Raw genomic sequence first — 16,577 nt, forward strand, 5'->3', positions numbered from 1 at the left:
GTAGAGATTGAGAGGCTCAGTGCAGAGATGGCTCAGTTGACTCGTTAGAGGGATCAGGTGACCTAGAGGACTGGAGCCTATGAGGGAGATGTACGTACACTGAGAGAGCAGGTTGAGCGTCTGACCATCACCAATAGGAACGCTGAGCACATGTTGATCCATGTGCTCCACCAGAGGAATGAAGCCTGGTCCGCAGAAGATATTCTGAGAGCTCGACAGGTTGAGCTAGAGTAGCAGTTGGCCAATGCAGAAGAGTACAACGACAACCTATATGAGGAGGTTCATCAACTGAATAACCAGCTCCACCCTTACGTTCTGCCTAGAGCAGCAGAGATGGATCTAGATGCGGATGAGGATCCCAAAGAGCTTGAGGCACCAGCTGATGATGACAATGATGATGTGGATAGTGACAATGTCGACATCTCCGACTTAGACAGCGACCACGATGAGTAGGCTAGTAGTTGTTGTGCTAGCTACTAGGGTTCAATTGCGATGACCTTTTGCATGGTTGGCATGTCTGGCATGTAATCATGAGTAGAAAGACTAAGCCCTTGATGTAATGATGGAAAACTTGGATGTGTTTGTGGCGATATCTAAACGTCAAAAGTCCAGTGTATGTAGGCTGACAATGTGGTTGTAATGAACGCGATGTGTGCGCTTAAGTAATCTAATTAGTGATGTTATGTTAATTGGAATGACTTATTGTGCCCCTATTTTATTGTATGAATTTATTCTATCCAGTGAATTCAGTACGGCATAATTTTTCATTCACCTGCAATTTCTACAACATCGCCTAATAATTGCTATTGCTGAAATATGCAGATGCCGAACACTCGCCGTACCGTGTATGACGCTACTGAGGCAGGTGGCAGTGCTGCCAGTAATGAGAACCGTGATCCACCACCGCCACCTCCTCCTCCACCGTACACCGTGGAATAGTTCTTCACACAGTTCCTTGGAAGTCAACGCAACATGGAGGGCATGCAGTAGAACATGGAAGCTACATTGCGCCATATTGCTGACAACACCCGCCGTGGGTTAAACCTAGGTGGACATGAAGCGAATCATCATAGCAGTTTCAAGGACTTTATGGACACCAGACCACCAATTTTCAAAGAAGCAGCAGAGCAATTGGATGCGGAAGAGTGGATAAACACCGTGGAAGATAAGTTTCGTGTTCTAAGGATGACAGAAGTGTTGAAAACTGAGTATGCAGCTCATCAGCTACAAGGCCCTATAGGAATGTGGTGGAAGCACCATCGCACCACTTTTCCCCCCAATGCCCACATTACTTAGAGGGAATTCACTAAGGCTTTTCGTGGAGTTTACATTCCACCTGGTTTGACCGAAATGAAGTTTGGAGAATTTCTAGCACTGAACCAAGGCACCAAGTATGTGACACAGTATCTATATGCATTCAACAATCTAAGTCGCTATGCCTCTGACATGGTGAATACCAATGCCAAAAAGATCGCTAGTTTCAAGAGAGGTCTGAATCCCAAGATGATGAAGCACATGGGTACTAACACCAGAACTGGTTTCAATGACTTTGTTAGTGACTGCTTAAAGCAAGAAAAGAACAACAATGTATATGCTACATCCAAGACTCACAAGAGGGCTTTTGAGTCAGGTCCGTCCCAGTCAAGGGCCCCAATGGCAAATCATTCGGTGTATCGTCTGCCTGCCCTGGTGCAAGGTTCAGGCCACCCCAGTGGAGGAATCAGAATGCCCAGCAACCTCAGAGGAACCAGAAGCCATTCAAGATGGCGGTGCCACCAGCCAAGACCGAACAAGGCAGTTCATCTAGAGCTACTACTCAAATAAGAGGACCGTGTTTCAACTGCAATCAACCTAGGCACTTTGCGAAGTTTTGCCCATATCCCAAGAAGCAGCAGAATCAGTACCAAGCTCGTGTGCACCACACCACCATTGATGACATCTCGGAAGGAGAGCCTGTGACAGCCGGTATGTTTTCTATCAACAATCATCCTGCAGTCATTTTGTTTGATTCTAGATCATCTCATTCATTCATAAGTCAAGCATTTACAAGAAAGTATGAGCAAAAGATAGTTGAATTGGAATATGCTTATTGGATCAGTTCAGCTAGGGCTGATCTGTTAACTAATCAGATAATTTGGGGGATAACCCTATGTATAGCAAATAGATAGTATAAGCTTAACTTGATAGTTATGCCAGGGCTAGTTCTGGATGTGATTATAGGAATGAACTGGATGAATAAGATGGGAGTAGTAATTGATGTTGGAGGAAGAAGCATTTCTCTCAAGGAACCTGTTGGAGAAGGTACATTTCAAGTAACCTTACCTCGGAGAATAGATCTGACCAGTACAACTTGTGCAGTCCAAACTACTCTTCTAGCCAAGATTCTAGTAGTGTGCGAGTTTCCGGACGTGTTTCCAGATGAGTTGCCCGGTCTTCCACCAGACAGAGATGTTGAGTTTGCCATTGAGTTAATCCATGGAACACCACCGATCTCAAAGAAGGCCTTATCGGATGCCTCCAAATGAATTAGCCGAGTTGAAGAAACAACTCCAAGATCTGTTGACTAAGGGTTTAATTCGTCCAAGTTCATCGGAATGGGGATGTCCCGCACTGTTCGTGAAGAAGAAGAAAGATAACTCCTTACGGATGTGCGTGGACTACCGGCCACTGAATGCGGTGACAATTAAAAACAAGTATCCTCTACCTCGGATTGATATCTTGTTTGATCAATTGTCAAAAGCCAAGGTGTTCTCTAAGATAGATTTGAGATCAGGGTACCATCAGATCAAGATTAGACCACAAGATATACCCAAAACCATGTTCTCCACCAGATATGGTTTGTATGAGTATCTTGTCATGTCCTTTGGTTTGACAAATGCTCCTGCATACTTTATGTATCTGATGAATTCGGTCTTTATATCGGAGTTGGATCAGTTCGTGATTGTGTTCATTGATGACATTCTAGTATACTTAGAGAACGAACAGGATCATAAAGAGCATCTAAGAATTGTCTTGACTAGACTTAGAGATCACCAGCTGTATGCTAAGTTTAGTAAATGTGAGTTCTGGCTAAAGACAGTTCCTTTTCTCAGTCATGTGTTATCTGAGAATGGAATCTCAGTGGATCCTAGTAAGGTACAAGAGGTTATGGACTGGAAGGCACTAAGCATAGTTCATGAGGTTCGGAGTTTTCTTGGATTAGCCGGTTACTATCGTCGTTTTATACCGGACTTCTCGAAGATTGCCAAGCCAATGACAAGTTTGCTACAGAAGGATCATAAGTTCGTTTGGACAGAGGAGTGTGAGGCAGCTTTCTACACCTTGCGGAAGTTGCTAACCACTGCTCCTGTTCTGGCGCAACCGGATATAGAGAAGCCGTTTGATGTGTTTTGCGATGCATCAAAGAATGGTTTAGGATGTGTTCTAATGCAAGATGGAAGGGTCATTGCTTATGCCTCATGTCAGTTGAGGAAGCATGAGGTTAACTATCCTATGCATGATTTAGAGCTTGCAGCCGTTGTGCATGCTCTAAAGATTTGGAGACACTACTTGCTTGGGAATGTGTGCAATATCTTTACAGATCATAAGAGTCTCAAGTACATATTTACTCAGTCTGAGTTGAATATGCGACAAAGAAGATGGTTAGAGCTGATAAAGGATTATAATCTGAATGTGCACTATCATCCGGGGAAGGCAAATGTGGTAGCAGATGCCTTAAGCAGGAAGTCACATTCTCTTGCTATGCAACCATTGTTTGAAGATGGGTTCAATTTGTTGCATCCTGCTGCGTTGCATAATATCCAGGTTAGTTGTACCTTAGAGAGCAAGATCATTGAGGGTCAGAAAACAGATAAGGGAATATTCCATATCAAGGAGAAAATGAAGAAAGAACCGACCAAGCACTTTAGAGTGGATGAACAAGGACTGTTATGGTTTAAGGACCGTTTGGTTGTACCTAAAGATCGAGAGCTCAAGAACAAATTGATGGATGAAGCTCATCACTCTAAGTTGTCTATCCATCCTGGAAGTAACAAAATATACCAAGAATTGAGACCTAGTTATTGGTGGACGAAGATGAAGAAGGAGATTGCAGCGTATGTTGCTCGTTGCCACATGTGTTGTAGAGTGAAAGCTCTTCACATGAGACCCGCAGGAATGTTGCAACCTTTGTCAGTACCAGATTGGAAATGGGATGATATAAGTATGGATTTTATCACCGGTCTTCCCACCACACCAAAGGGGAATGATTCGATTTGGGTAATTGTAGATCACCTTACCAAATCAGCTCACTTTTTACCAGTCAAGACCACTTTTCGACCACCTCAGTATGCTGAGATGTACATTGCAGAGATTGTCCGATTACATGGTATACGAAAGACTATCGTGTCTGACCATGGGTCACAGTTTACCGCTCATTTTTGGGAACATCTTCATAAAGGTTTGGGTACTAACTTGATTTGGAGTACAGCTTACCACCCACAGACAGATGGGCAGACAGAGCGAGTTAATGCTGTTCTTGAAGATATGCTTAGAGCATGTGTGTTATCATCTAAGGGTTCATGAGAATCATGGTTACCTTTGGTAGAGTTCGCTTATAACAACAGTTACCAAGAGAGTATCAAGATGGCTCCATTTGAAGCATTGTATGGCAGAAAATGTAGGACACTGTTGAATTGGGTTGAGCCTGGAGAGAGAAGGTTTTACGAAATCAATTTTGTTGACGAGGCTGAGAAAAAGGTCTATATTATCCAACAAAACATGAAAGCGGCACAGTCATGCCAGAAGAGTTATGCCGATAAGAGAAGGAGACCGCTTGAGTTTGAGGTAGGTGACTACGTTTATCTGAAGGTTACTCCAATGAAGAAAGTACAATGGTTTGGAGTAAAGAGAAAGCTCGCTCCTAGGTTTGTAGGACCGTACAAGATCATAGAGAAGAAGGGTCCCGTGGCTTATAAGTTACAGTTACCAGAATCGATGGGTTCGATCTTCCCAGTCTTTCATGTATCATAGTTGAAGAAGTGCTTGCATGTTCCGGAAGAGAGAATAGAACCTCAGAGCATCCGGCTCAAATCAGACTTGGAATACCATGAGCAATCGGTTCGAGTTTTGGACACTAAGGACCAAGTCACCCGGAATAAAGTGGTGAGAACATATAAGATACAGTGGAGTCATCACGATGATGGTGATGCGACGTGGGAAATAGGAGAATATCTGCAAAACACTTATAAGGATTTTTATAACAAATGGTTTGTAACTCAAAATCTCAGGACGAGATTCTTATAAGGGGGGAGGGCTATAACACCTCGGTGTTAAGCATGCACTAACATTTTGCAAATCATGAGCATAATCATTATTATGCATCTATAAGCATGACATGAAATATAGAATTGAAACATACTAATGAAACATGTATGTTGCATAGTTTTGTTTTAATAGATTGGATGCTATGTTTGTTTTGCCATGTGTGTACCTTGGTTGATCACTTAGACCACTTAGAAGTAATTAGGATGCAATTTGGAGCAAAGTTCATATTCAAAGTTTTGCCAAATTATGCTTTTCAAAATAATTCTTCAAAATTAGGGTTTTGAATTAATATTTATTTTAATTTTGTAATTCAAAATTTATTTGGAATTTAACTTTGGTCATAAAAGCAAAGTTGTAGATCTTGAAAAAGGGAACAACTTTAATTTTTACACCAACTTGTGAAAATGCTTTTAAATGGCTCAAAATGGAATTTTAGTTCTGTTTATTTAAGAAATAAAAAGAAAATCATTTTATTTTCCTTAACGGGCCGCCGCCTCCCTTTCGGCCCAGCTCGTAGAACAGGCCCGGCCTGCCCTGCACCTCGCCCGCTCGCCCACGCCCGTGCCTTGACCGGTGTCAGGCCACGACCGCCGCGTGGCGGCCATGCGCCGGCGAACTCGCCGCGCGGCACCGTCGGCCTGCCCGTTCCGACTGGAACTGCCCTGCCTTCAAGACCTCTGTCCGAGCCTCACTCCGCCAATCCCTCCCTCTCTTCGCTTCTCCATCGCCTGGACAGCAGCGCAGCTCAGCGCCGCCGCGCCGTTCGCCACCGCGTTCCGCCTCAACCACCGCCTTCTCGCGCCACAAGCACCGCCACCTCGCGCACCCCGCTGTCGACCCGCTCGCCACACGAATCGACCGGAGGTAAGGCCAATCGGGCATTTTCCTCTGCGCCACTGCTCACCGGGCTCGGCCACAGCACACGCCGCCGTGGCCAGCCCTGCTCTACCTCCCTCTCTTCCTCCTTTCGCATGCACCGTGCCCGCCTCGCAATGGCGAAGCTTGGTCGTGAGCCGATGTCGCCGCTCCGGCCACCCTTGCGCCGGAACGAGCCCGCGCCGCCGCGAGTTCTCGCTGCCATCGCCATGCACGCGGCTGCCGCTCGCCGTTGTGGCCACCGAGGCCACCCCTAGCGCCTTAGCTTCACCGCGTAGTCGTCGAGCTCACACACGTCGCCGCGCCTCGTCGTGCCTCGCCGTGGCTGGCAACGCCGTCACCGCCGCTATACAGCGCCGTCGCGCGCCATGGTCATCGGCCACCTTGCTCCGGTGGTCCTCTGGCCATGCAAGTAGTACCAGCATGTGCGCATCGTCGGGTGGAGTCCGACGGTGGCGACCACACCGCCGACGACCTCACCGCCAGTGAGATCCGGCCGGTCAAAGCCGTCCCCCGTCTCTGGTTGACTGACCAGCGGGGCCGGTTGACCCGTGGGGGCCCGCGTGTCAGCTCAGTGCGTGTAGATCCGGGTGCACCCAACGTTTTAAGGCCCGCTGGTTTTTTAGAAATAAAAGAAATGATTTACAGATTTTTGTTTAAATGCTTTTGAAATTCATAACTTGCTCAAAATAGCTCCAAATTTATTAAAACAAATTTTGCTAGGTTTCTTGTGACTAGATCTATCTGTTAAAAATATTACATGTCAAATTTGTGATACTTTTCTATGTGGCTTTATTTACATTGAATAAATGCTGATTTCTTAGAAAATGTCTAATAAATAGAATATACATCAGAAAAATATGATTCCAAGTTGGTTGTTCTATTCTTGAGATGTACTTTGTAGGAAAAATATATGTCATGCATGTTCTGTAGAGAAATATTGATGTGTAGTTCAAGTGCCATTAATTGATGATTTTTGTTATTTTATATAGAGAGCAAAACTTGTATAAAACATGTGTATGATAATTTTTGTGCAGTGATTGTTTACTGTGTAGAACATAGGAAAAATACCAAATCTGTTGTTTGACACTTTTTATAGTACAAAGTAATTTTATGCTTAATTATCAACCATAGCTTGTTATTTTTGTGTAGGCTATTTTACTTATCCAAATGCCATGAAAATTTTATGGTAGTCTACTTAGAGTAGTACTATGCTACTATAATTTTCTCAGATTTTTATGAGCACCAAAAATATATGTTGCTGTTGTAGCCCTAGTTTAAAATGAAATAAACTAATCTTCTTTAATGCATGATTAGTTAATAATGTTTGCTTTGGTGTATCTTTGAAGCATCTTAGATTGCTGTGGTGACTTGGTATTTTAGTATAGTGGTTGTAGTAGTAGTATAGTAGTACATATTCTTGGATGATGTTGGCTACCTTGTAGAAGAGTTTTACTTCTACTATGTCCAATAAAGTTAAACATGTTCATTTACATTTCATGCATCATGATCATTACATGTCACCTCTCCGATGCACCTATGCATTAGCACTTATATATCTGCATCATACAGGATCGCAGGAGGAGTTGCTAGTAGTAGTTCAGGAAGAGCAGACCGAGACAGATACACAAGAAGTCCAGGCGCAGGAGGTGCCAGAGGAAGAGGAGCAAGGAGAGGACTTGCCCGAGTGCGTGGATCATCAACCTAGTTCGTTCGAACGAGGCAAGCCCCGAAGCATTCTAAGTCTCCTACTTTATAAAAGCAATTCTTTCTATATATATGAGTTTATATATTGTTGCATTAAGTTGTAGGAGTTGATTGAAACCGTTGATGCATTTATTACTATCCTTGCCTACCTTATTATCTTTTTACCCTGTTAGGTCGGGATCGAATAACTGCTTAGCCTTGCTTAGACCGGTAGCGATCGGTGATTTTCGGTCACCGACATTATAGGTGGTTACTGGAAGAGTTTAGCTATGGAAAGAATAATATCCTGGAATTAACCATGTGAGATGGATAATTGGAGACCGGACGAAAAAAGTTGGAGACAACCAGATAGGGTTCTGGGGTGCTGTTAGTTTTCCGTCTGTGTCGATTAAGGACCGATCGTTGCTCGTCTCTCTTGTCATGTTGAACGCATGCCTCACATTTAGCTGACCGAATAAAGTACCTTTCGACCGCGAAGCTAGTGACACTATTTAAGCCGGGATAAACTCGGATTGGCAGACTGGTGCTGAAGGGGGTATGACGGGGACGCGAAGAGTGAGCCCAAGGTGCGTCCTGGCTGTCGGGCGGTCCTTGGGTAGTGCGGTCCCTGACTGTTATCCCGCGGCTACTTGGAAAGTGTCATTGGTGATCTGTAGCTCACTTGATCGGTGAGTGTGGTTTGTGTGAGGAATAAATCACCAACTGGTTAGGAATTGATTCGAATCGCTATCGCTCCTGGATAGTGAGCACTTGACTCGAGCTACGGCATCGTAGTAATTATGATGGAACACTAATGGTTATCTGGATGATATGTGATATGCTAAATCTAAATTGGTAACTAGATGTTATTGGTTAATCAAGTGATTGCTATAGTACAGGTGCTTACATAGATGGATATGTCATAATCAAGATGATGCAAAGTACTTAAAATAGTTTCTTTATGAGAGCTTGTGCTTTTCGCAAACAAGTCAGCCAGCCCACTAAAGAAAGCCTTGCATAATTCTTGGTGTCGCTTTATTTTGGTTTAAGACGGGTAAGTCTAGCTGAGTACTTTCTCGTACTCAGGGCGTTGTTCCCATTGTTGTTGCAGATGGTCAAATGTACTACGACTATTGCATTAACTGCCTGTACCCGGCGATGGGTGACAACTAGGACCAAGGGCAATGGTCACTCTGTATCTCTCATCTGATGCTTTTGTTGGAGATGACTACCTACTGGCACTGTATCTGAACTAAAAGTGTATGTGTGGCTTTAAAACTATTTGCTTCCGCTATTTCAGATTGAACTTGGTTCGTAATAACTTTATGTTCTAAACTCTGATGCATCCAACTGTCATTGCGAACTTTATGTAACATGTGACGGTAATTGCTAAACTTGTACGATCTTGGTTTGTATGTCGATTGGTTTGAAATCCTTCGTGGTTTCACGGACTACTTGGTTATACGGGCTTAAGTTTGCTAAATTATCTGTTTCGGCGGAAGATTTCCTTACTTAATCTCGTATAATTGGTCGGTTCTGTTACAATATTGATCAAACACAAAAATGCTTATCTACTCAAAACATCATATGCAGTTACTTTGGGACAGAAAGAAAACATTGGAATCTAATAAAAAATGAAAAAAAACATGCACGCTGGATAGGGCCCCGCTAGACAAGCGCTCGTCTGCTAGGCTCTGTTCGCTTGAGCTTAGAAGGCAGAATCAATCCTACTTTTTCAGCCATAGAATAATATTTCTCTCTCGTAGCAAATCAGGCCTACAAATCCGCCGTAACGGTAATAGGTCGTGCCGAATAGAAACGTGTGGTGCTCATCTTTTTCCCACAAAACCCAATCACCCCAGTGGCGGCAAAGCCCTAAAATTTCAAAATCAATGGCCAAGAACCCCAAGGCGGCCGACACCCGCCGTGGCCGTTCTCCCACAAGACGGCCCCAACCGCGCCGCGCCAAGGCGGCGCCGGCAGCCTCCTCCTCCGCTGCTGACATCGAAGACCTGGCTTCCGCAGTGCCTGGGGCCGCAGGCCCGGGCGCCGCCGCACCCGCCGCGCTGCGCGCGCAGCTGCTCCGGTGGTATGACGCGCACCGTCGGGATCTGCCGTGGCGATGCGCAAGCGGCAGCGAGGAAGAGAGGGCGTACGCGGTGTGGGTGTCGGAGGTGATGCTGCAGCAAACGCGGGTGCCCGTGGTCGTCGGCTACTACGAGCGGTGGATGGCGCGGTGGCCCACCGTGCGAAGCCTCGCAGCCGCTACGCAGGAGGTGAGCAATAGTTCATAAATCAATTGGGCAAGAGAAGCAAAAGTTTTTTTCTTTTTGTGGGGAAGATTAGATCTTTTGACGTCGAAATTTCGTGGGGTTAAATTAAATGATAATCGAGTTCTTGATTCGTGGCTTGATGCTTGCCGCAGGAGGTTAATGAGATGTGGGCGGGTCTTGGCTACTACCGTAGGGCTCGATTTCTGCTGGAGGTGAGTTGTGGTGATAATGGATTGATGGCGAATGGTTGGGGCATGTCAATTGGAAGATTGACGCTTGCTTGCCAACCTTTGCTGCTGCGCACATTCCCTGTTTGATGTTTTGCCTCAGAGAGCCTGCAACATTAATTCAGAGTTCCATTTTCCTTGAAATGAAGGAAAGGAAATCTGATTAGTAGTTCATCATTTGCTTTGCATTTGAACTGATTTTGAGATGTCAAGATATTGACATTTTGTGTCAGGAATTTGGCCTTTTATGTGGCCTTCCTCTCTTGTTCTTTGGTTTCCAGCTTATACAAGTTACCTTAATTTTAACAGTTTTGTGGTCTTTATATAACACTATAAACCAGGAATGAAGGATTTCTATCTGTGGTTTATGGTCAATCTTCTTTATGATGGAGAAACAGGGAGCAAAGCAGATCATGGAAAAGGGGGTGTTTCCTTGCACGGCGTCAGCCCTCCGTGAGGTTCGTGGCATTGGGGATTACACAGCTGGAGCAATCGCTTCAATTGCCTTCAACGAGGTTGTTCACAGTTTAGCAACTCGTCAAATTAGCATGTGCATTTTCTTTTCCTTTTTCAAATGATTTTGTGACTTTTTCTACCATTATTATAGGTTGTCCCAGTTGTGGATGGAAATGTTGTACGAGTGATCAGCAGGCTTTACGCCATTGCTGACAACCCAAAGGAATCCTCAACAGTGAAGAGATTCTGGTAGGCAGCATTATCCTTCTTGTTTGACAGCTTATAGAGGTGTTTGGTTGATCCATCATCATCTCACTCCTTACTGATTTGTGGAATGGAATGGGTTGATCCACCACCACCTCATCCCTCACAAACTATTATAATTATTATATAAGCCTGAGGGATGAAGTTACTCCATCGGAATTCATGGGCTGAACTCACGATCGGCCACTTCATCTAGAATGTGGTGGTTCCTCAAACCAAACACCTCACAATTCATCTTGTTAGTTGATTGTTCATGGTAGTGTTTATTACAATGTTGGATTTTTCTAGTAAAATAACACAATGTACTGTAGTTTGTCCTACATTTTCCTTTTTGCACTACAATAGACCTGAATAATACTGTACATTGTGCTGTATCACCAGTTGAAATAAAAATGCACATATTTGATCTAATTTAAACTCTTGATTTGCATTTTCAAACCCCTCCTAACCTCAGTACAGGATTTATCCATAGTTGGACAGACATTGATTGATACTGATTCATCTGTAATCATGTTGTCTTGCTGTGAATCCAATTCTGAATTGGGAAGCTTTACACCAATCTCCGAATCTGCACAATGTACATTTTTCATCATAGGGAGCTTGCAGGTCAGATGGTTGATCCTTTGAGACCAGGAGACTTCAACCAAGCAATGATGGAATTAGGAGCAACATTATGTAGCAAGACAAAGCCTGGTTGCTCTGAATGCCCAGTCTCTAGCCACTGCCAAGCGCTTGCACTTTCCCATGAAAATTCAGTCCGAGTTACAGACTTCCCACGTGTGGTTCCAAAGGCCAAACCTCGGAGAGATTTCGCTGCTGTTTGTGTTGTTCAGATTGCACAAGGCTTGGAGGAAGAGGTGACAGCTGCAAAGGGCAACGACCATCTCTTTTTGCTGATCAAGAGACCAGAGGAGGGCCTGCTTGCGGGGCTCTGGGAGTTCCCACTGGTCCTTGTGGACGAAGGGAAAACCGATTTGCTGAACAGAAGGAAAGCAATGGACAAGTATTTGTCAAAGTTGCTTAACATCGACATAGGACAGAAATCTGTCGTGATCTTCCGGGAGGATATTGGTGAGCATGTCCACGTTTTTTCCCACATTCGCCTGACAATGCATGTGGAGCTGATTATTATTAATATCAAAGGTAGAGTTTGTTGGTTTTCGTCACCAGAAAAAAAAACAATCTGTTGTCCTTGAAAGCCCTTCATATCTTGCTTGCTAACTAACTACAATGTAGATGGTGTGGATCGACTATGCAAAAAGGAAGCTGATAGCACAAGGTTGAAACTTGTCAACGAGTCCTCCGTGGAGTCCATGGGATTAACATCTGGTATTCGGAAGGTAACTCCAACTAAAGCGTTTATACAATATGAAATTGCATTAAACTCAATCAAGATTAATGTGAGCTTCAATACAGGTGTACAACATGGTCAGGGTTTTCAAGGAGAAAAGGCTCCCTGTATCTGAGCAAAGGTCATGTACCCACGAGGAAAAGGACTAGACGGTTAAAGCAGTAACCGAAGCAATTAGAAAGTAGAGACAAGGACTAGACGGTTAAAGCAAGTAACCTAAGCAATTAAGGAGTAGAGACGGCTAGTGCAGTAGAACATGCAGCTTGTGAAGTGCTGATTTCTATTTTGGTGCATGTATCTGGCGTGCTGAGTTTTAGAACTGCTAATTGTTGCAAGCTCTGGAAGAAAGAAAGGCTGGTACCCAGTACTGTAGTTTATCGTGCAATTTTGCTGCATTTCCAGCCGTGAAGTGATACATTGCATTTTATGTACGCTTTGGTTTGTTCCATTTGGGGCCCTCTTCTGATTTACACAGAAATTATCTTGACCATTTTGACTGCAGCTTCATATTATCATCTGGATGCACAGAAGCGACAAGCTGGTAATCAGACAACAATTGCATTTGTCTAGTGATGATTTATTTGTCCAATAACATGGTGGTACAACTGATGAAACAACACAAACCAACCCAACAGGTTTCAATTCAACAGTTCGTTTTTTGCTCGAAACAGTAACAAGTACAGCATTCATATTAAATCCACCCTGTTGAATCCCATGGATGCTGGCATTGTGCTTTCTATCAACCAAAGCAGATTATTCCTGGAACGGAGTGAGATCGATCTTGAATGGCTTCTTTCCCTTGGTAACTCGCTTCACAAGATGGGAGAAAAAGGTGGAAAAACGTAAGGTAAATTTACTGAGATTTGGCTTGAATATACTGAAGGATATCAAACTTACAGCGATTGCAATCAATTCCTCCAATAGCTCTTCCAAATTGCGCAATGGCTAAGAAAGAAAAGAGTGCAAACAAATAGTATGCGGGTTATATGATAAACATCATCAATGCTACATAAGGTGGAAAAGATTGCATGAATGAACTGGATTATACCCATTGAGTTGGGCCATCGCATGGTGCATTCAAGGGATCATCATGTACCTGTGGGAATGCAATAAAATAGATTTAATTTGATAATTTTGCTTAATGAGCATAACAGCAGATTATGCTAAAGGAACAACATAGCATCCTCATTTCTTTATTTTCACATTTCTTTACCTCCATGAAAATACCATCAACACCAACAGCAACAGAAGTCCTTGCAATGCATGGTATTAGTTCTCGTAGCCCCCCGCTTGCAACACCTCCACCATCAAGCTTACAAAATAGAACACAGCAAGCCCCAATTTAACGAAAACAAACACCCGCAAAAACAACGATGAATTCAATATAAGGTAGTTCTGAAGTTGTGATAGAAGTTAAAACAACTACTGTTTTGGTGGCTGGTTTTTTATAGTAGGTAAAATTTCAACATAATAGTGAGACTGTTTAACCTAAAATAGATCTGAAGGCCCAAATTTTGGACATTACAGATTCTTGTGATTGTGGTTATTAAATATAGAGATGAGACCATGACTGGAACAGCATAGCACTTACTCCCTCTGTCCCGATTTAATTGTCGTTTCCGGTTTTCGTGCCACAAGTTTGACTCGATTTGTAGAAAATACTAGTAATATTTGTATCTCCAAATAAATTTATTAAAAAACTAGATTCAAAGATCTTTCCGATCATACTAATTATGTATCATAAATATTAATATTTTTTAATATATATTTTGTTAAAGTTGTTTCTCGGGAAGCGAGAAAGACAGATATTCTGGGACGGAGGGAGTAAAATGTTGCATGCAAGTTTACATCAGGTAGCAATTGGTAAATGCACATCACAATTGGTAAAGATACCTTTCTTCCAGCCGGTTGCTGTAGAGCATGTGTTACATCAGCTACCTGAAATGCATATTAGTGGTCTATAATTTACAACATAGTTGTTGCTAGCTACCACATAGTGGGATCAAGAAGGGTACAATAAAAAAAGGAAAACGAGAAGCATGAAAATGACAAATCACAAATGAGTTGTGCATATTAATAAAATGGAACTTTTCCTAAGCATCAGACAGAAATACAACCACTTTCTGGTGAAATGTAGAAAAGGCTTGATCTTAAATTATTTTTGTCCAAGATTGGTGAAATGCTGTTCCAGTACTAGCATTCGTTGTTAACATCTGTGTTGTTGGAAGATTAATGTTTATCTGAATTAATTGAAATTTAACAACGTAGGTTCATTTTTTACAACAGGAGAGAAGGACCACCTTTGTATGTCAAAACAACTGCACCAGATCAGAAGAAAAGGCTCAATGCTAAGACAGTTAAATTGACACAAAGGAGTCATCATTCCCATTATAACGATCAGGTTGCATCTATGTAGGGTTTAAGTATTAACTTGATTCTTTTCACTAGTTGATCCACGATTTGAGATTTGTGCAATGCCATAAATATTGAAAAACTAGATGGAAGTGTTCAATAAGGAACAAGTCAGATGGGTCTACACAGGTGGTGGATTATGCAGTTAGGGATGTGAGTAAGGATCCAGATTGAAAGCTTAGACATATTGCGACCACCAACAGTACAGTGACACAAGTGACCCTAAGCTTGATGGATGGAGTGTGAAAAATCACACGGTCTGTTAGTAATTTCTCTCCATGTCTTTCCCTCCATATCCACAGCATGTATACGATGATAACCCTCGCAGAACCCAATATAATGTAGACAACCGTTAAGAAAAGCAGTTGCTGATTTTGAAAATGTCAACTCAGCTTCCTCGTCCCATTTAGATTCCTTAAAGATCCATGCTGCAGTTTTAGACGAGTAGATCTCCACACCCATGCACAGACCATCCTCCTCCATATATTCAAACACATGGAGGTGCGAGGAGGTTGTCGAATCGAACCCCAATCGAGCCTTACCAATAGAATGGATTCTAGGTGGCAATACCTTTAACTTATGGGTCGCCGGATTGTAGACGACATAGCGGTATGCATCAGCCCCAAGGCACTAGCAAAGGATGAGGCCATTGCAGCAATATGATACAGCTACATTGTTAATAGTGAAGAGCAAGAAGGACAAGGAGGGGTAAACACCGGTGATGCTGTCAAAGTTTTGTTGGCCGTAGATTCCATGATAGAAGAAGCCGGCCATAGTCTGGGGCATCAGCTTATGGTTGTCCGAAATAAGGCGTTTTTAGGTGTGACATGCACATTTGCAGCAGAACAAAGAGCGGGCGGGGAGGCGGTGGATGATCTCGACAAAGACATCGTCCATGAGGCTGGCCAGTGCATTCCTCTTGTTGGGGGCCTCCACCATTTTGTCAGTGTGCAGTAGGATGAGAGCTTGCTCAGTAATGAGATCACTGAAGAGGAAAATAATCCAACAAAGATCCATCAGTGAAGTGCACAACTCATACCAAAGTACAACTTTAACAAACATTAACAATTTTCATGGTACGACCTCATCTAAATTTAGAGTAGCACCACATAGATATATATAACTCAAACTAGAGTAGTAGTTAATGGAGCCGTAACTTTTACAATTCCAGCTAAATCAAGTTTAACCATCACACTTACAATCAATACACGAGCTCAAAGCTTCTTCCATAGGAGATAGACAAAGATTAAGAGGACTACAATTACAAATGTTTTGAAGGAGAAAGAGGGTGGAGTAGCTATTGGGTTTTGAAGACAGAAGTCATCATCATGAGCTAAGGGTGGATTTGAGTTGGTTCTTGACTTGAAGGCAGGAACTCCATCTTCATAGGAGTTGTACTTTTTATAAAAGCACCACGAAACCTATGAACTTGTTCCTAGTAGTCAGGCCAGTTGTAGTAAACTCCTGGCTCATGACCATTGAACACAACATAGCAGGGATGACTCATCTCAAATTTGCACAACCCAAATAGGCTGCCACAGTTTTCACAAGTAGAATGTCAGTGCACAAGTGGTAGTGATCATCATTGGCATCAGTAGCAACATGTGAAGCTTAAACATTAGTGGCCTCAATCATGTGAATGATGGGCACAAAGCATTGATTAGCTTTCAATGACTTCCTCTTGTTTAGAACCAAATGGATAACTTGGTTGTCAACAAGGAGAAGACA

At 43.0% G+C, this 16,577-nt stretch overlaps 1 protein-coding gene and 1 long non-coding RNA gene across 2 annotated transcripts; one reads left to right on the plus strand and one right to left on the minus strand.

The window, feature by feature from the left end:
- The first annotated feature begins 9,747 nt into the window (after nucleotides 1–9,747).
- On the plus strand, nucleotides 9,748–12,885 carry LOC136505360 (adenine DNA glycosylase-like). The gene is made up of 7 exons (XM_066500508.1): nucleotides 9,748–10,142; nucleotides 10,292–10,351; nucleotides 10,765–10,881; nucleotides 10,974–11,071; nucleotides 11,682–12,229; nucleotides 12,323–12,426; nucleotides 12,503–12,885. The coding sequence occupies exons 1-7, from the start codon at nucleotides 9,759–9,761 to the stop codon at nucleotides 12,584–12,586; spliced, it is 1,395 nt and encodes a 464-aa protein (XP_066356605.1). The 5' UTR covers nucleotides 9,748–9,758; the 3' UTR covers nucleotides 12,587–12,885.
- Nucleotides 12,886–12,993: 108 nt separating this feature from the next.
- On the minus strand, nucleotides 12,994–14,386 carry LOC136505361 (uncharacterized). The gene is made up of 5 exons (XR_010771179.1): nucleotides 14,331–14,386; nucleotides 13,651–13,749; nucleotides 13,486–13,533; nucleotides 13,335–13,382; nucleotides 12,994–13,247 (listed from the first exon to the last, which is right to left on the minus strand). It is a non-coding gene; the product is annotated as an uncharacterized lncRNA (long non-coding RNA).
- Between the last annotated feature and the right edge of the window lie 2,191 nt (nucleotides 14,387–16,577).

This window comes from Miscanthus floridulus, chromosome 14, assembly GCF_019320115.1.
Source record: "Miscanthus floridulus cultivar M001 chromosome 14, ASM1932011v1, whole genome shotgun sequence".
Taxonomy (NCBI): domain Eukaryota; kingdom Viridiplantae; phylum Streptophyta; class Magnoliopsida; order Poales; family Poaceae; genus Miscanthus; species Miscanthus floridulus.

Bases quoted from the DNA above. Each gene is read 5' to 3' on its own strand.
- LOC136505360 (XM_066500508.1), top strand. From the start codon at position 9,759: ATGGCCAAGAACCCCAAGGCGGCCGACACCCGCCGTGGCCGTTCTCCC. The intron at 10,352-10,764 runs GTGAGTTGTGGT...ATGGAGAAACAG, and splicing joins GGGCTCGATTTCTGCTGGAG to GGAGCAAAGCAGATCATGGA. The intron at 11,072-11,681 runs GTAGGCAGCATT...TTTTCATCATAG, and splicing joins TCAACAGTGAAGAGATTCTG to GGAGCTTGCAGGTCAGATGG.